This window comes from Anser cygnoides, chromosome 15 (assembly GCF_040182565.1).
Source record: "Anser cygnoides isolate HZ-2024a breed goose chromosome 15, Taihu_goose_T2T_genome, whole genome shotgun sequence".
Taxonomy (NCBI): Eukaryota; Metazoa; Chordata; class Aves; order Anseriformes; family Anatidae; genus Anser; species Anser cygnoides.
The window spans coordinates 12526620-12548869 of NC_089887.1; the positions used below are offsets into that span (position 1 = coordinate 12526620).

The 22250-nt window shown below is 55.4% G+C and overlaps 1 protein-coding gene across 1 annotated transcript in view; it reads left to right on the forward strand.

The window, feature by feature from the left end:
* The first annotated feature begins 93 nt into the window (after positions 1 to 93).
* Positions 94 to 22250, forward strand: part of WDR90 (WD repeat domain 90) — a 31285-nt gene continuing 9128 nt past the window's right edge. The window contains exons 1-31 of the mRNA XM_066977577.1: positions 94 to 184; positions 604 to 695; positions 789 to 965; positions 1514 to 1652; positions 2399 to 2569; positions 3555 to 3678; positions 4468 to 4535; positions 5152 to 5261; positions 6140 to 6370; positions 6958 to 7020; positions 7344 to 7412; positions 7967 to 8077; positions 8187 to 8332; positions 8630 to 8687; positions 10161 to 10279; positions 10471 to 10632; positions 11285 to 11391; positions 12542 to 12658; positions 13208 to 13443; positions 13909 to 14048; positions 14606 to 14736; positions 15958 to 16088; positions 16583 to 16744; positions 17369 to 17497; positions 18059 to 18192; positions 18272 to 18309; positions 18803 to 18922; positions 19346 to 19528; positions 20400 to 20500; positions 21441 to 21543; positions 22009 to 22130. Coding sequence (XP_066833678.1) covers positions 172 to 184; positions 604 to 695; positions 789 to 965; positions 1514 to 1652; positions 2399 to 2569; positions 3555 to 3678; positions 4468 to 4535; positions 5152 to 5261; positions 6140 to 6370; positions 6958 to 7020; positions 7344 to 7412; positions 7967 to 8077; positions 8187 to 8332; positions 8630 to 8687; positions 10161 to 10279; positions 10471 to 10632; positions 11285 to 11391; positions 12542 to 12658; positions 13208 to 13443; positions 13909 to 14048; positions 14606 to 14736; positions 15958 to 16088; positions 16583 to 16744; positions 17369 to 17497; positions 18059 to 18192; positions 18272 to 18309; positions 18803 to 18922; positions 19346 to 19528; positions 20400 to 20500; positions 21441 to 21543; positions 22009 to 22130 — 3807 coding nt within the window. The 5' untranslated portion in view covers positions 94 to 171. The remainder of the gene's footprint in view (positions 185 to 603; positions 696 to 788; positions 966 to 1513; positions 1653 to 2398; positions 2570 to 3554; positions 3679 to 4467; positions 4536 to 5151; positions 5262 to 6139; positions 6371 to 6957; positions 7021 to 7343; positions 7413 to 7966; positions 8078 to 8186; positions 8333 to 8629; positions 8688 to 10160; positions 10280 to 10470; positions 10633 to 11284; positions 11392 to 12541; positions 12659 to 13207; positions 13444 to 13908; positions 14049 to 14605; positions 14737 to 15957; positions 16089 to 16582; positions 16745 to 17368; positions 17498 to 18058; positions 18193 to 18271; positions 18310 to 18802; positions 18923 to 19345; positions 19529 to 20399; positions 20501 to 21440; positions 21544 to 22008; positions 22131 to 22250) is intronic.

Sequence of the window (22250 nt, forward strand, 5' to 3'; positions counted from 1 at the left end):
GGGGGGGCGTGGTCATTCGAAGGGGGCGTGGCCACATGGGCGTTGTCGTCGGGGGGCGTGGTCACCGGCGGGGCGTGGCTAAGGGGGGCGTGGTCGTGAAGGGGGCGTGGCCTCGGGCAGCGCGCGGATTGGCGGCGGGCGCGCGGGACGGTTGAGCCGGGGGCGCGCGTCATGGCGGCGGCGGGTAGGGGGGGAGGGGGCACCGGGGTGGGGGGAGCACCGGCACCGGGCTGGGGAGGTCCCGGTGCGGGAGGGGGGTGTCCTCGTGCGGGGGAGGGGGCCCGGTAAGGGGGTGTCCCGGTGTGTGCGGGGGGGCTCCGGTACGGGAGGGGAGCGTCTCGGTCCGGGGAGGGGGCTCGGTATGGGGGTGTCCCGGTGGGGCGGGGGGGCTCCGGTGCGGGAGGCGGGGATGCCGGTACGTGTGTGGGGGGGGCTGCGGCACGGAGGGGGTGGTGCCGGTGCGGGAGGGGGACGTCCCGGTACGGGGGGTGTCATGGTATGGGGGGAGGTCTCGATGCGGAAGGCCGGTATCCCGGTGTGGGGGGGGGGGGGGTCCCGGTGCCGGGGGTCCCGGTGCCGGTGCCCAGGCAGCGCGTCCCGCAGCGTGGCAGAGCCCCTACCTGAACGTCTTCAAGCACTTCCGCGTGGAGGAGTGGAAGCGCTCCGCCAAGGAGGGGGACGTCACCGCCTGCCTGGTAACGGGGGGCACCGGGGGCCGGCCCCTGCCCCGGGTGTAGGCTCTGGTCCCCGTCCCCCCCCCCCAGCACCCACTCCCCCGGTTCCCGCAGGACAAGAGGCTGAAGGGGACGGTGTACCGCATCCGGGGCTCCATCCCCGCCTGCAACTACCTGCAGCTGCCCCGCACCGGCACGCAGTCGCTGGGGCTGCGGGGCCGCTACCTCTACCTGCTCTTCAGGCCCCTGCCCCGCAAGCACTTCGTGGTGCACCTGGATGTGGCCACCCAGGTGCGTGAGCCCGGCCGGGCGGTGCGATCCTGCCCGGGGCACGGGGTCCGCAGAGCCGGCACCTGCAGGAAGGCTGGGGGGGTCTTTGTCAGTAGGTGCGGTGTAGGATGAGGGGGAATGGCTTTAAACTAAAAGGGGGAGATTTAGGTGAGGTGTTGGGAGGGAATTCTTTACTCAGAGGGCTGCGAGGCCCTGGTGCAGGCTGCCCGGAGTCGCTGTGAGCCCCAAACCTGGCGGTGCCCAAGGCTGGACGGGGCTCTGGGCAGCCTGGGCCAGGGAAGGGGTTGGGACCAGCTGGGCACCAAGGTCCCCTCTAACACAAACCGCTCTCTGATCTTCGGTGCACTCGAGTGCAGCTGGTCCTCATCATCACAGGTGGGGGGTCCCAGCCTGAGGCGGTTCCTGTTCTTGTGACACCTCTGGGTCTCTCCCCTCAGCCTTGGAGGGGACAGGGGACGCAGCTCGTGTGCCCGGGGGACGCTCTGCTGGGCAGCACATCCCAGCCAAAGCCGCCGGGGTGACCGAGCGCTGCCCGTGTCTGTTCTCAGGAGAACCAGGTGGTGCGCATCTCCTTCTCCAACCTCTTCAGGGAGTTCAAATCCACAGCCACGTGGCTCCAGTTCCCCTTCGTATGCGCAGCAGCCAAAGGCTCGCTGGACGAGAGCACAGCCAGGGCTTCCAGGCGAGGTAAGGAGCCGGGGTTGGGCAGGCGCGACGCAGCCGAAGGGAACGGTGAGTGCAGGAGCCAGCTGGACGGGCGCGAGGAGGGCAAGCACCCGGGTGGCATGGGCGCAGTGTCCCGGCCGGGAGCCCCTTGCGCAGCATCAGGCTGGGGGTGCGGGTGCGGGGGCAGCGAGGCTGTCTGTCTTTCCGTCCGTCCCAGAGCCGAGTGCTGTGTCGGTGAGCTGTGAGATGAGTTCTCTGGTCTCCCATCTCTGCTCATTTAGAGTAGACAGTTTGAGGCTGGTGGAAATCGTGGGCAATAAATAGTGTTTACTTGAGAGGGCTTTGGGGTTTTCTTCCTTTCCACGTGCTGCAGAGGGACCCTGGGGAGCTCAGCGGTTCGGGATCCGAGGGCAAAAGGCGAAGCGCGCTGAGCGAGTGGTGCTTCCCGTGGCTGTGTCAGCCAGGCACAAGCGCTGAGCGCCAGCAAGCCCGCGGCCCAGGGGCTGCATCGTCCGGGCCGTGGGCTGGGCGTAGCTCAGGGAGGTGCGAGGCTGCACGCCTGCACGGGGGAAGGAGAAGGGTTTCCTACAGGGAAATGAGCGTACACGAGGCAGAGGGGAGACAGGATGCACGCGTTAAGGGGTGCGGCAGGCTGGGCGTGTGCTGCTCACCTTGCGTCTCCTCTTCTGCGGGGAGCACGGTCCAAGGTTTGCGGCATCGTAGCGTCTTCCCTTGCTGCTTTTGCCACGTGCCGTTCTCTTCTCCAGATCTGGTGGGGGCAGCCCCTGCCAACGTGCGCTGGACCTGCCTGATGCTTGATCTCCACTACATCCTCTCCATGTACCTCAACCGGCGTTACAGCCACCTGAAGAGCATCAAGCTCTGCTCCAACCTGCTGGTGAGAAACGTCTGCACGAGCGACTTGGTGTTTGACCCAGGTGAGGAGCTGAGACTCTGGGGTGGCGTCCTTGTGATTTAAACCAAGCCTGGATGTACCCCGTAGTTTTTAAAGCCGCTTTTAGAGATGCGATTGCTGTAGGGCAATTAGCCCTGATCAAGCAGTTTAAATTCTTAGGCTGTGAGCATGGGAATGCGTCCGTGTCAAAAGCTAGGCTGACTTTAGTAGGGAGAGGAAGTGGAAGGGACAAAATGCCAGGTGTGTTGTTAGCAGGTCTCATGTGCACTGGTGACTGCAGTCTCACGACCTCTCTGGAGGAAAGTGTCATCTCATTTTCCAGCTGGAAAAGCGAATGATTCAAGAAAAGCTAAATATCTTACCGAGGTTAGAATTTTTCTGGGGTAAAAAAGGTGTTACCAAGGTTTGCTTCTCCTAGGCCCATGCTTTTATCTGTCCAAAGAGCCTGTGGTTTTTGTCTCTGATATCTGGAAATCTTCCAACGCTTTTTTAATTCACCCGCTTAGTGTGACAGAGTTACTTCAGTTAAAACCTTTGTATCTAACTTTTCTTTTTTCTTTGCTGGAAATCTTCCCAAACTTACTAGTCTGCTGAAAGAATTTACAGATGCTGCATGCAGTGAAAGAGGCTCTTGGAATTTCTTATATCATGAAGACGTTCTTGAAATTACAAATGCATCAAGGAAGCAAGACAAGAAAATCAGAACAGAGCCCTAGCACAAATCACATGAAACTATGGAAAATAATAGAAAACTAAGTGAATTTTGGGCTTGGGGGTCTGATAACTGGATACCAAGTGTTAATGCTCTTATGTTGTCTTTGGAAGTTGAGAGTTTCAGCAATATTCCCACGCAAAGGCGTCTTAGTTTGTTACAGACCTCGCTTCAGTTGTGATCTTTGTTTTTTGAAGTCCTCAAAGAAGGCAGTCGTGTGTCCCACTGGAAACACGTCATTTCAGCCGGCTCCACAGGCCTTGGAGAATTTCATCTTCTGTCTTCCTGCTGCCAGGCGTGACTTTCTCCGAGGCCCGACAAGCCAACCTGGCCGGCCACGGGGTCTCTCCCATGCCGCGGGAAATGGCCTTCCCAGTGCCCAAGGGGGAGAAGTGGCACGACCACTACGACTACATCAGGTACGCCCGCTACGCGCTGCTTTTGGCACCGCCAGAACTTTTACACCTCTCTTTGGGGCAGGTTGCTGTAGGAAGGAAGGGTGGATGAGCACGGTTAAGGAATGACAGATTTGTACAGACTTGGGGCTCAAAACGTTTTGGTTGCCCCAGCTCTGGTGCTTAGAGGTTGTTAGTAAGTCTGCCCTAACTTGCTGATCGCTGATATTTTGGGGCAGGAAAATGAGCCCCGGGCCCACCAGAGGTTAGTGTTAATGCCAGTCCTCTCTCTCAGCAGTCTCTTGCTGGATTTGTCCCTGTGGCTAACTCAGGTGAATGCAAATGTTTCTTCCATGCATGCTGTTCCTAAGGAGCGCTTCAACTTCTTGCTAATTAAAGGGCGCTCACGGTGGCTGCTGAGCTGTGATCGGCCTCAACGCCTTGTCAGGCAGGCAGATGTAAGCGTGCCTTCCTCAGCTTCAGTGCTCTGCTCCCATCTGCACTGAGGTTTTCGCCAGAGAACTGTGTCGCTCGTAAATCGCGGCTCGTTACAGTCACTGCTTAGCAGCGTTGCCTAAAGCAGGCAGTGCCGAGCTTACCCCTGAAAAGGAACGGGCTGGTTTGGAGTGGAGAGATGCTGTAGTGTCTCACTGCTCGGGGGAGAAAGGGGCAAAAGGAGGAATCTTGTAGGAGGCAGCCAGCTAAACTGCCCTTGAGAAAGGCTGTTGGGCCAGACCGTGAGGTGTCACGTGAGATTGCTGTGTGCCTATGCGGAGGCCTGGTTACACGGTGTCTTCCTCTGATTTTGCTCAGGTTCCCATCCGAAGGGTCCAAGCTGCCGTACGACTCCATCCAGAAGAGCTGCTCTGGTCCTGCAGCAGGTGGGAAGGCCGGGGGCAGCAGCTGAGGCTGTGCCAGCCCTGGGTGTTTGCTCGAGCAGCGTGCTCTGGCCTCTGGGGCTCCGTCTGCCCAGAGCCCTTTGTGGGATCCGTGCTGGGAGAACTTCTACCGGAGGTTTAGAGGCACCTGAGAAGCCCCAGCATTTCACCCTGAGAACTGGCATGGGTCAGCTGAAGCACCCACGCATGTTTGGAAGTGCTGGGGAGTTTTAGGAGGTGGCTGGAGCAAAGATGTTTCTTGGCTGTGAAATACGGTTAATTTTAAACAAGCTTTGCTGTGGACTCCTCTTATAGAGCCATTGAGAAAACAGCCCCTAGTCTCATGGGGTTGGAGTCCTTTCCCTTCTCCCTCCCAGCCTAAGGCAGCAAATCTGCAGCATGTTTTGTCTGTTCAATATCTGTTTAATAACAGATGTAGTTTCGGACACTGTGTAATCAGGGGACTCTCCGGGATTTTTCACTGCAGTTCATTCCCACACCTTCCTAGGCTCCGGCAGAAGCTGACTGATGTGGCTGTTCGTTTCCTGCCTGCAGGAGCAGGTAGCTAACAGGCCAGAGGGCTTCCAAAAGAGTCCAGCCCTTTCCTCTTGTCATCCAGGTGGCCAACCCTCGGAGGACCCCGTCCGCCAGCTGCCCCAGCCGGTGACGCTCACCAAAGCCGTCCGTGACCGACTGTCCCTCATCCACCAGATCACCAGTCCCAGAGCTGTAAGCATGCCCTGGAGGGAGGGTGTGACTTCTGCCTTTCTCCCTCACGTGGAGTTTTCCCTACGTCTCCTCTTTTAGCTCCTTTATTTAGGATGTAGAAGCTGCTTTTTGTCTTTCGCAGCCTGAGCTGGGCACGGTCTGCTGAGCACAGCCCCGCAGCGAGTGCCTCGGTGGTTCCGCGTGGCGTAGCACAGAGCAGGGACAGGATGAATGCCAAGTGCTTCGTAACCTCTAGACATCCATCCCCGTGTCAGTGGAGGCAGCGAATACTTTTTGTCTTCAAACTAAAGATAGGAAGCGAGGACTGGAGACTGCAGAGCTTGATGGGGTGCCCCCAGGGAGCAGAGCAGCACGCGGGGTCGGGATTGCTGGGCCTGCAGGCAGCTGCCCTCGCCGTGATCGCGCCTTCCCCGCTGGCAGCGATGCAGGAGCTGGCGTTCGGGCTCTCGCACCAGAAAGCTGGCGGTGGGCTTTTGGAGAGGGGAAAAGCTCCCCTTCTAATGCTGCGGAGAGGGGGAAATCGATGAGTGGAGCCCTGAGCTGGGATGCCAGGTGCCTTCGGCTTCCCCTGCTCCGTGGAAAGAGGGCGGCTCATCTGGAGGCTGTTTGGAGCCGGGGCTCCTGGGGCTCTGGTGTGTTGGGAGGAGCTGAAGCCCGCACAGATGGTGCCAGGTGGCTGGTACCCAGGTAGGTGCCGACAGCTAGGTGGCAGGCACGCTGCCCCTCCGTATTACTCCTTCCTCGTTTGTATCACTCGTGAACGTTTGGAGTTTTTACGAGAGTCTCTCGGGAGCGACGCTGGTGTCTCCTTGTCTCTGCAGTGGGTGTAAGGCACCGGGAGGAGGGCTGGTCTGTGTCTGAGCCTCTGCCCTTTACAGATGCCGCACCGGTGTCCTGCAGTTACAAAAAGCATCCCTGAGGTTCACCTGGCAGCCCCAGGGCCTCTGAGAGCCATGCGTGCCGGCGACCAGGAGGCAGAGGAGAACGGGAGGCTACACGGCGTGGGGGACTCGGGGCAGTCCCCGGCAGTCAGCGACGGCGGCGTCCACGTGTACGCGCACCGGAGGAGCGAGCGGGCCGTACGCACCGCCCGCGCGGGCTCAGAGGAGGTGGGCTTCGCTTCGCACTCGACCGGGCTCTGCGTCCTGTCGGGGTGGTTGTGGCTCTCGTCAGCGCTTCCCCGGGCTCCGCTCTGGTGGAGACTTTGATCGCAGGACGGTTTTGTCGAGGGGAGAGGGGGCTTGGGGCAAGGCTTTTGCTTGCTGCGTGTGTAAGGGCTCCTCCGCAGCCACGTCCTCAGCCAGTGTCTGTCCCTCTGGTGCCCAGCAGCAGGGCTGGGTTTTGCCAGACCCTGATCTGCCCCCTGCTGCTTGCTCCATCTCCCAGGGCTGTGCCGAGCGCGCGGACCCCCTCGGCACCCTCCCACACCTACTGGGGATGGTGTCCAGGCTGCTGAAGGCTTGCTTGAACAAGTGGCCTGGGGACGTTTGTGCCTGATGGTTTTGAGCCCAGCAGAAACAGCAGAGGGAACACAAGCTTCAGGCTGGAGTTTCAGTTAACGCTACAGAATACTTCTGCTGGCATTATTTTTTCTGACTGGCAGTTCTTTCCTCTCGGGTGTTACATGTCTTGAAAGAGGGACCTGTGTTTGGATGCACTGACGTTAAGCCAGTTGTGTGTTTACTGATTTGCCCAGGACGCATCCAGGAAGGGCCCCAGAGCAGCCGTGCTGGCCAGCAGGAGAGCCGCTCACTGCAGGGTAAGACCAGGTGCCGTCCTGCAGCAGCAGCCTGCTTTTGGGGCATTTTGGGGACGTGGAGGGGGCTGGCTGGAACCCCCTTAGATGGAGTGGGAGAACTTCTCAAAGATGGGAAATCCTAGCACCTTCCTTTTTTCTGGATTTGACTTCTACGTTAAATAAAAGCCATCCACTTACCGGGGGAGAAACCAATGCTGTCTCTGCTTTAGAGAGAATCAGTAAATGGGGGTGGCGGGGCCCCATAGTCGGAGGGCCATGGCAGAGCAGTTGGCGAGCTGGCCTCAGTCCTGCTCTCAGGGTGACTCTGCTGTCTTGTTTTTCAGAGTTTCTTACCAGATCCAATCCTGAAGCTGAGAAAGATAATTGGCTTTGGAGGCTGCAGCACCAAATGTGTCAGTAACTCGGGCAGTTTTGCAAGTTTATCTGTAATCACGTATTGTTTTTTCAGAGGTGTGGAGGGCAGACAAGTGCCACGCTTTTGGTACGTTTTTGCTGGGGAGAATTGCTCTGTAACAAACGGGCACGGGCTTCTGTTTGTGCATGGGACTTCTATTGCTACGGTGCTGAATCAGAAATCAGGGGGCCTTTCAGATCTCCTGGCTTCTGCAAGCAGGGATGCGTTTTGGATTGTTAATGATAAAAAAAGGGTCTTTTTGGTTCATCCAGTTCAAGGCTCTGCCAAGAACATTTTCTTCCATATATTGGCTGTGCATGTTTTAGACATGATTTGTATGGTAAATCAGCTGAATTAACTAGGATGTCAGCTGGGCTCCTAGTTTTCCCTTGCAAGATAGAAGCCTACTTGTTGCATGGGAGAGCAGTCCTCTCCCCTGCCCACGGGCAGCAGATCTCCAAATCTGCGTGTTTAATAAACTTTTGTGGGTCCAGCCCAGGGTCACCTCTGTGCCGTCTCGTCAGCCCTCTCCTTCTTGTCTCGGTCCCGCAGGCGCTGTGGACTCAGAACAACTCTGCAGTGGTCTACCCCTGCCACGCTGTGATAGTAACCCTGCAGATTCAGACCGGGGAGCAGAGGTTCTTCACTGGCCACACGGACAAGGTAGATGTAACTCCTTACGAAGGCGTACGGCCGCGCTGTGCCCGCACCCGAGGTGCAGGCACCTCCCTGCTGCTCCTGTCCCAGCTCTCCCACCCGGCGCATCCCGCAGGTGTCGGCGCTGGCGTTCAACGGGAGCAGCACCTTGCTGGCTTCGGCGCAGGCCGGCCCCCTGAGCCTGCTGCGGCTCTGGGACTTCCCCGGGGGCAGCTGCCTGTCGGTGTTCAAAACCCACGTGCGGGCGCTCCTGTCCCTGAGGTAGGTTTCGGCCCCGGAGCGGCGCGTGAGGGCGGAGGAGATGCGCACAGGGGTGCGTTCAGGTGTGCCAGGTGTCGCAGCGTGGCAGCTTTTCCGTGCTCTTAGTGCGTGATAAACCAGGGGTGAATTACAGCTCTCCCTCCGCTGCCTGTGCTTGTCACTGAGACCTGCTGGCAGCTATCCCAGCACGGCTGACGTGCTGCCAGCTCCCGGGCTCATCCCTCGGGACTTGCTGTCTCCTTGAGATGCGTTTGGGGTGCGAGGTGCTGCGTCTCACCAGGTGTCCTGTTCTTGCAGCTTTTCCTACAGCGGAGCTGTTCTCTGTGGTGTTGGGAAGGATGGGCACGGGAAAACGGTGAGAACTAAAACTTGTTTTTTTTTTTGGCGTTTTCTCTGTCCTGCCAAGCAAGTGACACGAGAGGACTTCCCTCAGATCAGATAGTTACGTTGCAGACAAACCACTGCTGTGTGCTCTCTGTCTCCCAGCCACCAGCCCAGCCAGGACAGTTCTCCTCGTGCCCTGCGGGGATCGCTGCAGTCTAATGCACAGCATCGCCTGGCATCTCTGCAGCAATTCCAGCCCACCCAGCTGAGGGTGACGCGTGCTTGTGTGGCATTTCGAGCTGGAAGGCTTGCAAGCACGTAGTGGAGGAATGGGAGTTGAAATGGGAGATTTGGCACTGACTGGAGCCCAAAAACCGTTTTTTATAGCATCAGGGGCGAGCAGGCAGATGCGGGGTTTAATCCTTCCCTTCAGGGCTCCAGCACCGTGTGCTGGAAGGGATGGATGCTGGGCACTGAAGCTGCCACCCACTGATGTAGCTAGGGGATGACGCAGATCCCACACGTAGTAGTCAAAAATAAAATTGTTTTTGGGTCTCAGGGTTTTACTTGATCAGTGCAACTGTTTTCATCCAGTAATCCCTTATTGACAACTACCAGCAATTAGCTGTGCCATCACTAACTGCCTACTGCCTGCAGGAAAAAGCAAACAGCCACAGGACTGCTCCAGTTTTTTCACAGCGTGAGGCAGAGCTCTACGAACCGGGTGGGAGCTGGGGAGGGGAAATCAATGCGCTGAAAGCGGCACAGGGGGCTGGAAGCAGGCTGGGAGGGGCTGTGGGGATGGCCAGGAGCACTTTTGGGGTGGCACATCGGTCATCCTTACCCTCCGAGGCCGTGCTGGGTTCATTTCTAACGCTGCTCTGAGAGAGCTAAATCACCGGCCTGTCCTCGCTGATCGTCCCTGCTCCTTTGGGGGTGACCTCCCCAAGCCTGTCAGTCCTTGTGGTGGAAGACCTGCAGAGAGCACCCCACGAGGTGCGGGGAAGCTCTGAGCGTACCCCAAGATCACAGGCTGCATTGCCAGTGCTTTGCCGCGTGGCTTGGCTCTGCTGCCCCGTGTGATGGGCATCGCGAGCAAAGCTGGAGCTGAGCGGTGTGCTGTGAGAAAGGAGTGCAGGCAGGCACACGCTGCCTCCAGCTCTCGCAGAACATCTCTGCCCCAGCGTAGCTCTTACAGCTCCAAAAGCAGAGCTCCCACTCCGTATTTTCTTCCCCAAACGTGAGCCGCACCGCCAGGCAGCCCTGGGGTTGTGAGCCTGTAACTGGGTGCCGGACAGATAGAGTGCAGTGAAGCTTTGCCGAGCAGTTTGAACAGTCCTGACCCTCCATATGTGAAGTTTGTGTTTTTTTTCCACTCCTTCAATTCCATTACCGGTACTTTGTGCCCAGAGCACAGTACGTGCAGCTGTTTGGGATGAGAAGCCCTCTTGCTGCCAAGGTTTCCGTGTTTCAGCAGCAATGCCGTGCTGTCCTCTTGCTTCAGGTGGTGGTGGTGTGGAACACCGCCCAGGTGACCTGTGGCGGAGACGTGGTCGTGCTGGCCAAAGCGCACACGGACGTGGACATCCAGACCTTGAAGATTGCTTTTTTTGACGACACCAGGTAGGGAGCAAAGAAACCAAATGGACAGCCCTGGGTCTGCCATGGCTGGGGGTGGCTCGAGGTGCAGGAGCAGGGCGCTGCTGCTGCCGCCGTTCCTGCTTTTGGCCCCCGCCGTCAGCACTGACCTTTTGCGTGAGTCCCGTGCTGTTCCTCGGCGCAGTTTTGTGTGACAGGGTGGTTTTGTGCGACAGGATGGTGTCGTGCGGCCGGGACAACGTGAGGCTGTGGCGGGTGCGGAGCGGAGCGCTGCGCTCCTGTCCCGTCAACCTGGGCGAGTACCATTCCCTGGAGTTCACCGACCTGGCCTTCGAGGAGGGGCACTCGGCCGAGCGGGAGCCGGAGGACCGCACGCTGTAAGGGGCTGCTGGGCTCGCCCCTCGCCCGTCCTCGGGCCGCCCTGCAGGGACAGGGCTCTGCTGAGGCTCTGCGCAGCCCGGCCGTAGCGCCCACCTTTCCCTTCCCCTGTGGGACCGCGGCGTTTTGCTTGGGTTTCCCCTGCAGCTGTGAGAGCTGCTTCCCTTCTCAGCATGCCTTGCTTCCCAAAAGAGATCCAGCTACTGGCAGAGTAGCCCAAGAAAGGAGCCTTCCCTCCCGCGGTACTGATGTTTTGCCATAGTTAGGGACTCCCTCCCCTGTCCTGAGGCTTGGGGTTAGCTTTCTGTTGACAGCAGGAGTGGTGTGGTACGTATCCTTTAAATACAGACGATCACTTTTTTTTTTTTTTTGCCATTATTTTAATCAAAGCAAGGCCTTTGTTGCTACCACAGGCCGCTACAAGAAGGCAGAGCTGTCAGCTCAGCCGACCCCCGCCTTCCCCGTGGGCTGTGTCCTGCGGCGGAGAGGTCTCTTGCTGAAGTCGGTGCTGAGCTTTTACTTTTTCTATCTGGCGTTTCAAAGGGGCAGGAAATCAGCCAGGAAGCTCCGATTTGTGGGGCAGCTCACGGGGAGGCACCTCGGGCACCCAGTTGACCTTGGGAGGCGGGGGGGGGTCTTTCTCCTTTTCAGCTTTGTCTGCAGCAAGAGCGGCCACGTCTTGGAGGTGGACTACAAGCACGTCTGCATCAGGAGCGCGCGGCGGCTCCTGCCCTCGCAGCAGCAGGGCGGCGGGGCAGGTAGGGCCCCGGCAGGGAGGAGGGGTAAAGGGCAGCTCGGCTGTCATCGGGGGCAGGAGGGGATTCAAACGAACCTCTGGTAAATTAAACCAGCCGCTTACCTCCTGCTAAAGATTATTCGGGGTTGATTAGATCACTGCCAGCTAACTATTTTCCTCTTAAGCACTGCAGATAATTGTACTTAGGACAGCAAAGTATCATTTTAAGAAAGAATTTTAGCATTTTAAACGCTGATTGCCGTTTCAGAGAAACACTGCTTTTAGAAACATGAAACAAGGTCTTAATTTGCTGATGAGAATCTTAATGCAGAGATGTAAAAAAAAAAAAAAAGTGGAGAAGATCAATGAAAAGATGAATTTGGGGATTTTTTCATTATTCAGCCTGCATGAAGTGTTTGGGAAATCTTTGATGCTGTATACGAAGTAGTTCAGCTTTCAGCTTGTCCATTAATTTTAACAGCAGGAAGAATTCACTTTCAAGTGTGACTGCTCCATCTTAAAACTTGGTGCATGTTTTGCTTTGGCAAATTGAGCTATTTAATCTTGAGCGTGCCCCTTTGAGAAGCATGTAACTCCAGTTCCCACTTCGTGGGTGAGAAAACAACAGAGAGGAGATGAAACCGTGTCCCTGGGTGTCTCAGTGGTGGCAGTGCTAGCTGTCTTCGGTCCTTTGACTGATAGACTTCATACCAGAAGCTAAAAATCGGTTACTTTCTGTAGTTTCTGTAGATGTGTCGTTACCCCCACTTGTTCTTCTCTCCCACTTCTCAGTACCCTGCAGGGAGGATTTGAGGCACAGGAATGAAACAGTTTTGGGTCTCAGACGGTTAACCTAGGACATCCCTTACCAAGTGATCCCATTCACACCAAAAGTATGGCAGGGTTTAGAAAGCGGTAAGGTGTTTCTGTGCCTGGCAAGAATAAGCAAAGCTGCACTGGTGGTAAAGAGAAGCGCTGGCAGCGGGACAGGGGACTGAATACGTTCTGAACCCTGAGAAGAGGTGGCTGGGACCCGAGGCAGCCTCTGCAGCCATCGCAGTGGGATTTCTGGCTGCTGGAGCAATTTGGAGCCAGCTCTTGGGTGGGGGAACCCCCAGCTTGAGTTTCTGTGTTTCTGCCGGTGTACACTATGGTGTTTTTTGGGGTTTCAGGCCCTGGGATCGCTATAAACAGTATCAGCATCTCCTCAGCCTTCTGTGCCACGGGTTCAGAAGACGGCTACCTGCGGCTGTGGCCGCTGGACTTCTCAGCCGTTGTCTTAGAGGCGGGTGAGTAGAGCTGGGACCGGTCCTTCTGAACTCCACATCTACGCCAGCCTGCTGCTGGGAAGCAAAACCTCCGCTCTGATGTCTCCTAAAGTAACTGTCATGAGTGAGGGCATTTTTTATGCCTGCTGTCTTTAGAGGGGACTGTCTTGGGAGTATTTTACTTCAATGACGAAGTCATTTATTCACGTTCACTCTTCTAGCTCCTAGGCAGGAGGCAGGAGAGCCTGGGTGAGAACAGGCAGTCCATCTTGATTTCTGTGCCCTTGTACCTACAGCTCATCTGTCCGTGAAAAATTAGGGGAGAAGTCAAGCGGTTCTTCACTCTATTTGAAACAATCATCATAACAGCCGAGCTCGGGGACTTCTAGAAAGGGCACAGACTAATTTGTCACTGGCCTCGAACCTGCAAGCACTTAATCTTGAGGTCATGCGGGATGTTCATCCCTGTGTGCATTTCTTTCCTATACGTGAATCTGGCTCTGTAGCTGTGCTCCAGGTGCTGTTGCTCCTTTCCTGGGGCTGTGTGCTGACTGCTGTGTCTTTCCCCAGAGCACGAGGCGCCGGTGACTTCTGTCTGCATCAGTCCGGACAGCCACAAAGTCTTGTGCACAACCACGGCTGGGAACCTGGGCTACCTGGATATAGAGTCCCGGGACTATAGCACCCTCATGCGCTCTCACGAGGACTCCATTTTGGCGTTCTCAGTGGAGGGAGTTTGGAAGCAGATGGCAACAGTGTCTCAGGATAACACCATCCGAGTGTGGGACCTCGTGTCCATGCAACAGGTGGGTGAGATGCGAGTTGTTAGATATCTCATTTATTAATAGTCTCTTCAGTCTCTATTTAGCCGAGTTACCAAAGTTCCACAGTTCAAGAGCCCTTAAATATTCTCCCTGAAGCGTGGGGTTCACCTTGGGCGAGAAATCCTTCTGAAGTCTGGAGTTCAGAGAGTTTTTGCTTAATGCATAATTTGGTCTTAGACTCTGAAGGCGTTGGTAAACAAAACGGGATAATATATTTTCTTTTCCTTCATCATGTGTATATTGCTTTTAACACAAAACGTAATACCCAGGGGCTTTATCTAAATGACTGAAGACCCAGGACTTCCCTGGGCTTTGGATGCAACCAGGAAGGGTGAGGTTTCTGTTGCAGGACACACGGTGGAGGTCTGAGGCTGCCTTGTTGTTACGTGTGGCTGCCAGGTACTGCTTCATCCAGCTTTGTGCCTGTGTTATGTCCCTTCCCCGCAGCTGTATGACTTCACAGCTGCAGATGAGATGCCGTGTGCTGTGGCCTTTCACCCTACCCAGCGGATCCTTGCCTGTGGCTTTGACAGCGGGATGGTGCGGACCTTCAGCTTGGCGGCCTCCGATCTCCTGATGGAGCACAAGTAAGCGTTCGCAGTGGGAGTTGCACCCGTGCGGGCGTGGGTCTGACTGTGGGTGTTGTGGCAAGAGCCGGAGCAATATCCGTGCAGTGGGAAAAGTACTTTTCTTGGACTTGAGTCCTCATGTCCCAGCTGAGTGGCTTTCAAGCAGAGACAGCCTTTGCACATTAGACTTCCACCACTCAAAAGCTTGGCACACCAAGCTGTGAGGGCTTTGTGTGGGGGGATTTCCCAGCTGACAGGTGGCCAACAGTAGGAAAGGGGCTGTCCTAGAGATCAGCTGAACGGGGAGCTCTTGTGAGCCTTGGCATGGGAAGTGGAGGATGCTCCAAAGGGAGAGGGAGCTTGTCCCACCCAGGGACAGCTGGAGTGCTGCACTAGATGCTCGCTTTTCCAGAAAGTCGGAGTGCTGGTTGTTCTGCTGCAGGTGTGAACATGGTGGAGTCCTCTGCTTGCCCCTGGTTATTTTGCTCTCCTGGGTCCTTCACTCTGTTCCTCTTGTTGCTACTCTTTTTTTGTGGCTTTTCTCTATGCTTTTCATGTTTTCTGCCTTCTTGCAGGCAGCACCGCACTGTGATCACTGGACTGACTTTTTCTCCAGATGGCAACTTCATGTTCAGCTCCTGTCTGCAGGGAACCCTGGCTCTTTACAGCTCTGTGGAGCCAAAAAGCCATGTCTTGAGAGTCCTGGGTAAGTCTGTGGGGTTGTGGGTTGCCTTTTTTTCCCCCAGTTTTTGTAGTAGCACAGACATCCCAGCACCAAAGTCAAAGCCAGATGCAGCCTACTCAGAGAGAGGGGTTCTCTGGAGAACCTTCTGAGCTGCAGTGTTTGTGTTTACACCTTGTCTGTTAGTAAACCTTAGTTCAAACACCTTCAGCTTCCTTTGTATTTTGATTTCCTGGATGGGCTGGAGTCACAGAGACCTGCTTTCTCAGGTCTGGGTTCAACACTGTGTTGCCCAGGAGTAACACAAGTGCAGTCTGCCTACTTACTCGTGCTCAAGCCCCGACTCTTTCCATTTTGTGCATGTGCAGCTTAATTTGTTTAAACTGAATCGTTTCCCTCATTCTGCCTGCAGCACAGCTGCACAGAGAGCTGTGCTGGTGGCGAGCTGCAGGCAGGGACAAAGCCGTTTTGGAATAGTAACATCATGTTTAATGGAGACTTTTGAAATTAGCTGTGGCAGCACAGAAAAGTTTGGGCAAGGAAAGGGAGCTCCGTTATGCAGTGCAATGTACAAAGAGGAAGATCCTGCCCCAGTGAGTGTGCAGTTGAATTAGGTGGAGAAAGAGAAGAGGCTCAGAGAGATTAGAAAATTGGTCCAAAGTCACCGAAGTTTGGTGTCTGTACTGGAAATGGACCTTCCAATTTTGACTCTGCTCAGAACCCGTGCTTCTGCCTGGCCATGAGACCTAACAGTGGAATTCCGGTGGTGGAATAAATACAGGTAATTCCTCTGATTCTCAGACCTTTGGGTCTGTCTGCCCACCAGACTGACATCGGTGCGGTGGGGTTTGGCTGTGACTTTGTTCCACGCAGGGTTCAGACGTGCAGGCTGCAGTTGAGGTCTTACCTCCATAGCTCCTAGCTGAAGCTTCTTGTAATGTTAAAAAATAAACAGTAAAATCAATTTTCTTGCTTGTTCCACGCTCCTTGAAAGCACCACACGTTCAGTCAGGCTAAGGGCCACGTATCTAGACCTTGTCTTTGAGGTGGTTTACTGTATGGTTTGGATTTTGCAGATTTAGTAGCGTCTCCAAAACAGAGGTTGCTCCTTTCTCAGGCCATAGCGTTAACCCAAGGCTGATGCAGAGGCAGGAGGAGCTGCAGGCAGCAGCACCGTCACGGAGCGAGCTGCCTGCAGCATGATCTCCGCTCTTCTCCTCACCCCTGTCTTGCTGTGGCCCTCAGGTAACGTGGTGGCCCGGGATGCTGGGAGCGGCCCGGATGCTTTGGTGCTCAGTGGGGACAGCCGTCTCCTGGCCTTCGTGGGGCCCTCCAAGTACGTTGTGACCGTGATGGAGGCCTGCTCGCTCGATGAGGTACCCAGCGGGGTCCCCACCTTCCTGGGGGAGGGCATGCTGCGGCGGGCGGGGGAGGAAATTCCCCCAGACTGTATGAGATGAGATAGGTCAGGGGCTTCGGGCACCAGCGGTGTTGGAAGGAGCCCTCCCAGCACTGCAGGTGCTTGCTCAGGGTGCTTACAATGAGGTTGGACTTCCACTCTGTGAGACAGAAACAGTGAAGTCAAGATTTCTTCTCCAACTCCACTCCTCTCTGGAAAGGCAATTTGAGGAACAGTTGCGTGGCCTGTCAGCTCTGAGCCCTCTTTGTGAGCTGCTCTCCTGGATAACGGGGACGTTGCCTGTACCTTGCAGCCCCTCTCGAGGTGGCTGGGTGGAGCACGGGGAGCAGAGAGCCTGGGGGCCTCGGTAGCCTTGTGTTAGGAGAGCCACAAGAGCAACCCCTGAGGCTGCCCAGCGGCTGCTCCTGGGGCTTCTCCAGGGTGTTTGTTCAGTAGCTTCTTGTTTCACAGCTGCTGAGGGTGGACATCAGCATCCTCGATTTGAACAGCACAGCCTTGGACACCGCAGTGAGGGTCTGCTTCGCTCCTGTGCCGCGAGGCGAGCTCCTGGTGTCCACGTCTTCCAATAAAATCCTTGTGCTTGATGCAAAAACAGGACGACTGGTGCGAGAGGTAGGGCATTGTGAAATTCATGTGCTGAGGCCTCACCTTTGACACTTTGTGTTGCTTTGGGCGGCTAAATGAGAGAAGAGCTCATGCTGGAGTTCACAGGCTTCCAAGAAAAGCATGAGAGGCGAGCATGTAGCTATCCTGGTGTGGTCATGCTCAGGGTGAGCCTGAGCTTGTCCTTGTTTTCCTTGCCTCTCTTGTCGTCTTCTTGGCTTCCTAGTCTTGCTCTTGTCTTCTTGCTGAACCATAAGGACATGAACCTGTCTCTGCACTGCAGTGGACTGGTGGTGTGGGACTAGTTACTGGTCTCATGGGAGAGCTAATGAAATACCCAAATGGCCCACCTGAGTTTTGAGATGGGGCTGTGTCATAGCGGATCTGTCTGGATGTATGTCCACTGGTTCTGTGATCCTCACGCTCCTGGAGAAGGACCAGGAAACCAGCACACCCCTTTCTCGGGAACATTGGGCATCTCTGTCTCCTGTTTTAAACTTCACGAGAGGCCAAAAGGATTCCTCTCATCTTCATCCAACAGACCTGTCATTTCTTGTTGCTGAGGCAGTGTTTAACTTGCCGGTAGTGAGAGCTAGCTCGGTTAATGCTGCTGGTGCTGTGTCTTGTCCTCAGGTGTCTCCTGTGCACAAGCTGTCCTGCTCTTCCTTGGCACTAAGCGAGGACGCCAGGTACCTGCTCACTGCTGGCGACAAGGTTATCAAAGTGTGGGACTATCGGATGCGCTTCGATATCAACTTCCAGGTACTGCACACACGGGGAGGGAAGCGGCTTGGCCTTGCCCTGACCTGTCAAATAAAGCATTTCTGAATCCCTGGAGAAGAAAGTAGCAGGTGGCCTCTGCGTGGCTTGACCCATTGTCCCCAGTCCCGGTTTGCCCAGCAGCTGAGAAGCACAGCCCTGTTCCCGTGTGTAAGGCAATAGGGCCGTGCACCGAGTGCAGGCTGGGGCTGTCCAAGCACTGCACCTAGCGAGAGCCTGTGCAAAGGACAGAGATAGGTGTAACCTCTCTGCTAGGCACAGAGCCACACACACAAGAAAATGGCTTGCTCAGGGTTTCAGAGGTGTTGAGAGCTGGGATGAGAGCTTGGGGGTTTTCAGCTTCTGCTCGTTTCTCCGGATCAGTGTGTCTAAGCTGAATCATAGGTTTGAGCACTGCAGGTGTGGTGCTGGCCTCTGTGCTGAGCCTCTGCTGGGGGGCGTAGACAGAAGCTTCCTTCCCTGGGTGTCCAGGAGCCACAGTGTGCAACCCGGCGTCCTGCCGGACAGGCGCGGTGATGGAGCTCAGGACGTGCTCTCTCCCAGGTGTACATCGGCCACTCGGAGCCGGTGCGCCAGGTGGCTTTCACCCCAGACCAGCGGCACGTCATCAGCGTCGGAGATGCCATCTTCCTCTGGGATTTCATGGCTCTGCCTGTGGAGAGGTCACCCCCAGCCCTGTAAGTGCACCGTTACCTCCCCTGCCTCCCCTCCCCTCCGTCCCCTCGCGGTGTAACGCCGGGCTTGTTGCCTTCCCAGGGCTCGTTCCTCCGAGTCTCCTCCGCCGCCAGGAGCAGGTGAGTGAGTTTGCTCCCTCCCGTGAGTTGCTGTGGTCTGCAGCTCTTCCACAGCTGCTGTTCATGGCACAGGGTTGGGGTTGGGGTGTGGATTTTTGGTTCCTTCCCTCGGGGGGGTAGTCAGATAGCAGGGGCTAACCAGCTAATTAGCCCCATTGGCAGTCTCCGGTTAATTGGCACCTCTCAGTGGGAGTCTGCCAAGGAGGGGACATTCAGGGCAGCTCTGGGTTTCCTGGTAGGTTGTGTTCAGCTTTTGCCTTCTGTCTTTCCTTGCCCCCAGCCTCCTGACTCCACCTCTTCTGTCTTGTTCCCTGGCCTCACTGTTTCCCCTCTCTGTCTGTCCCTCTCTTTCTTGAATGACAGGGGAGAAGTGGCTCCTCCTGCGTAGGAGGAAGCTGGAGAATGAGCTTGGAGGCATCACCATCAGTCACCCTGGGAGGATGAAGGGATTTAAGTGAGGAAGGGAGTTGTGCAAAATGTTTTCTTTTCACAGGAAAGAGCCCTGAAAAGCTAAAGGATGCCTCTGATATACCTCGTCAGACAATTCCTCTTCCATTGTTGTCTTCCCCACCATGTCTGGATGTCAGCTCTGTCCACCTAGCAGGATGTCAAAGTAAGAGGAATTGATTATAGGAGAGGGTGAAGTTGGTCTTGTTTTAGGACGAACTCCTTGCCTAGTTCGCCAGCATCCTGTCTCTGCCCCTCGTCCCCTTCCTGCAGACTGACAGACCAGTCTGCACTTTCCTTCTCCTAACTTGGTCAAATCCAGCCAGAGGTGTCGCGGTGCAGCACTGCTTCATCCTCTGCTCTGCTCCATACACTAAGCTGCTGGCACGGCTTCTGGGAAGGCTGTGGTAAATACCTTGTTGGACATAACCAGCGGGAAATGTCTGCTTTGCCCTCCACCCTAACAGACGGGCTGTTACACAGAGCAAGAGAATGACACTGCCAGAAATCAAAGGGTTGGTCTCACAAGAAGCAGTCCTGAAGGACGCAGTTGGTTCTGTCCTTCCACTGCTTCGTTTTTATCCTTCAGGTATTTTCTCAGAGTCGGACAAAGAGGAGGAAGCCTGTTTGCCAGGCAGCAGCGGGATGGTGGCGAATGGAGACAAAGACGCCTCGGTCCTTGTGGTGGAACCGGTCAGGAGCGAGGAGCTTGTTGTCGTGAGGCCCAAAGTGAGACGGGAGAGCTCGAGGTCTCCCGGACAGTCAGCGCATGGTAAATGAGGGCTAGTCCCAGCTTTTATAGGGGCACAGCGTGTGCAGGCCTGCATGGCAGCTTGGGCTGTTCTTGAAAAATAAAGATCACTATAAATGTGGTGCAGGCAGGCCCCAAGCAGCACTCGGCACGGCAGTGGCCAGCCAGGCTGGATGCGTGCGCTGAAGGGCAGCAGCGTGCTCCCCGGGGCTCCTCCCGTGTCCTGGGAGAGATGCTCCAGAGGAAGCCAGAGTGAAGGGGAGCTCATGCTGCTCCCCAAAACCACTCGTTTTTCTGGCTCTTTCCCTGCTGCTGCTTCTAGGCATGGCAGAAGCCCCTCTTCAGCTTGTAGCCAATATCATCTCTAAGTGGCACATTCTATTGAACCGTGCTGAAATTAAAGCTCCCGATGTCTCTATTAATAGATGCACAGCCTCAAAGCTGCAGCAGTTTGTGGCGAGCTGCCAGAAGCACGCAGCTGCCAGCGCTCAGCCCCGGGCAGGATTTGTTGGAAAGCTTCAACATAAAAATGTGCCTCTGCTACTCTGGTTAGAGAGCTCTTTCTAGCAGCGTGGCTTATGTTTTCGCAGCGATGCCCAGAACCCACAGCGTGGATGCCTTTAGGCTGTTTGGAGCATGGCTGAGTGGGCTGATTGGGGAGATGGATTTTCTTCCTTTGCTCCTGGAAAGCTGGCGCTTTTCATACAGCCAGTCACTTGGTCACGTAGGAGCACGTGCAAGTGACTCTGCAGTCTGCTTATTGCCTCTCCCATGTGCTTGTGTGTATGCACACGTAGTATGTGAACAGGCAGCGAGCCACAGCATAGCTGCTGATGCCAAACCACTCCGTGAGCAGCATCACATAGGCACTGTTTTCTTCTTTGTGTGGCAGAACCCAGAAAGGAGACCAAAAGTCCCAAGCCCCAATGCTACGTCCGCCCAGATTCCTACCGGCATTTCACTCCTCGCTTTAAGGCATCAGTGCTCCCCCAGGTGAGAATTGTGCCAGTGCTGGTTACCTGGGCAGGCGAAGAACTGGCATTTTGGGGCTGGGGTAGGTGGCTTTTCAAAACTTTCCATTTTTTGGTTCTTTGGACGAAAGCAATTTGTGAAATGCACCCCCGGGCCTGATGTCCAATTCGAAACCCTTAACATTAGTCCGCCTTTCTCCTCCACATGCAGCTCTTTCCAGACTAGCAAAAAGTGAGTTATTCTCCATTCTTTTTCTGTTCAGCAAATCTGCATAATTTTTTATTCAAAGGCAATGGAAATGGCATGTGCTATTGAAAGTGAAAGACGAGTGAGCAATGGAGTGATTCATCACGCACACATATTTGCGAGCAGATGCGTTGGCAAAGCAGGCTGGGGAAGGCAATCCATCGAGTGTAGTGAAGGTAGTTAAGGCACAGCTCTCACTCTGTTAATAAACAGAGCGATAATAAAACAGAAACTTAACTCAACCTTTCCCTAAGCTCTGCTGTTCACAGTGGTGGGAGAAAAGCTACATTCAGCTTGCACCATCAGTTCTCTCCTCTGTCCCCCAACCTGGCAGCGCTTTTTCCCTCATTGTCTTCCTGCTCAAACATCCACATCACCAAGTCAGCAAAACCCATTGAACTCTTGCCCAGCGGGATTAGCAGCTGCTCATCAGATGGGCAGTTGCTGCCAGCCTGGTTTTTGTCCCATCTCAAAGCATCCGCACCTGGTTTTGTTGCTGCGGTTTCTCTTTTGTACACGTAAGCGCGCGCTTTCTTATTGATCCATTGATGTGTTGAACTTGAACTGTGAGCATTGGCACGAACCTGCGAGTGTTGTGTGTGTGAGTTACGTGTGTGTGCTTGCACGCATGCTTTTTCTTATGTGGGTCTTGACTGTACCTGACCAGGCCATCCTCCCAGAGCTTAATTTAAGCCCATGTCTGTTTTTCTTGCAGAGTTTCTTATCTCCTCCAGCTGGCAACGAGCTCTTGAAGCTGAAAGCAGTGATCGGCTACAATGGGAACGGCAGAGGGAACATGGTGTGGAACCCGGACACAGGTACACGGGGAGGGGTGGGAGGGCTGTGAGCCCTCGCTGTCTGCAGGCGTACGCTGAGCCAAAGTCAGGTCTAGCTGTTGGGTTAGGATCTTTGCTTTAACATAGCGCTGCTTTCTGTTTGTAAAACCCAGTAACCCTTCTTTGTGGGGGGTGACCGTTAGTTGATACAGGCAGTCCCAGGCTTCTGTTGCTGAGTGGATAGTGGAGGGAGGGCTGTCCCAGAGTCCATCTCACCTCCTTTCTCCAAGCTGGAGTGATGCCCGTCAGTTTTGCTTTGCTCAGCGTAGGGGAAGTGAGATTTGTCTTACTCCATTCTCAGCCCGATGGGAAGGATGCTGCAGAGGCCATGTACCAGAGTCAGCTTTTACATATGACTGAAAAAAAATAGTTTTGCTGAACTGTGATGTGAGTTACGGTGGGTGAAGCCTTTACATGAAAACATCCCGTCTCCTCATTCTCTGCTAGGCTTCTTCGCCTACACCTGTGGCTGTGTCATCGTGGTTGAGGACCTGCACTCGGGGCTGCAGAATCACTGGCTTGGCCACACAGAGGAGATCTCTACACTCGCCGTCAGCCACGACGCCCAGGTAGGAGAGGCTTCTGCTTGCCCAGGGCTGTGTTTTGCCTGTGTCACTTCAAGCTAAAGGAATGTCACTGGCTAAAATCCCAGTTGTCTGTTCTTCCTTCTGTGTGCTGCGTGGAGACCT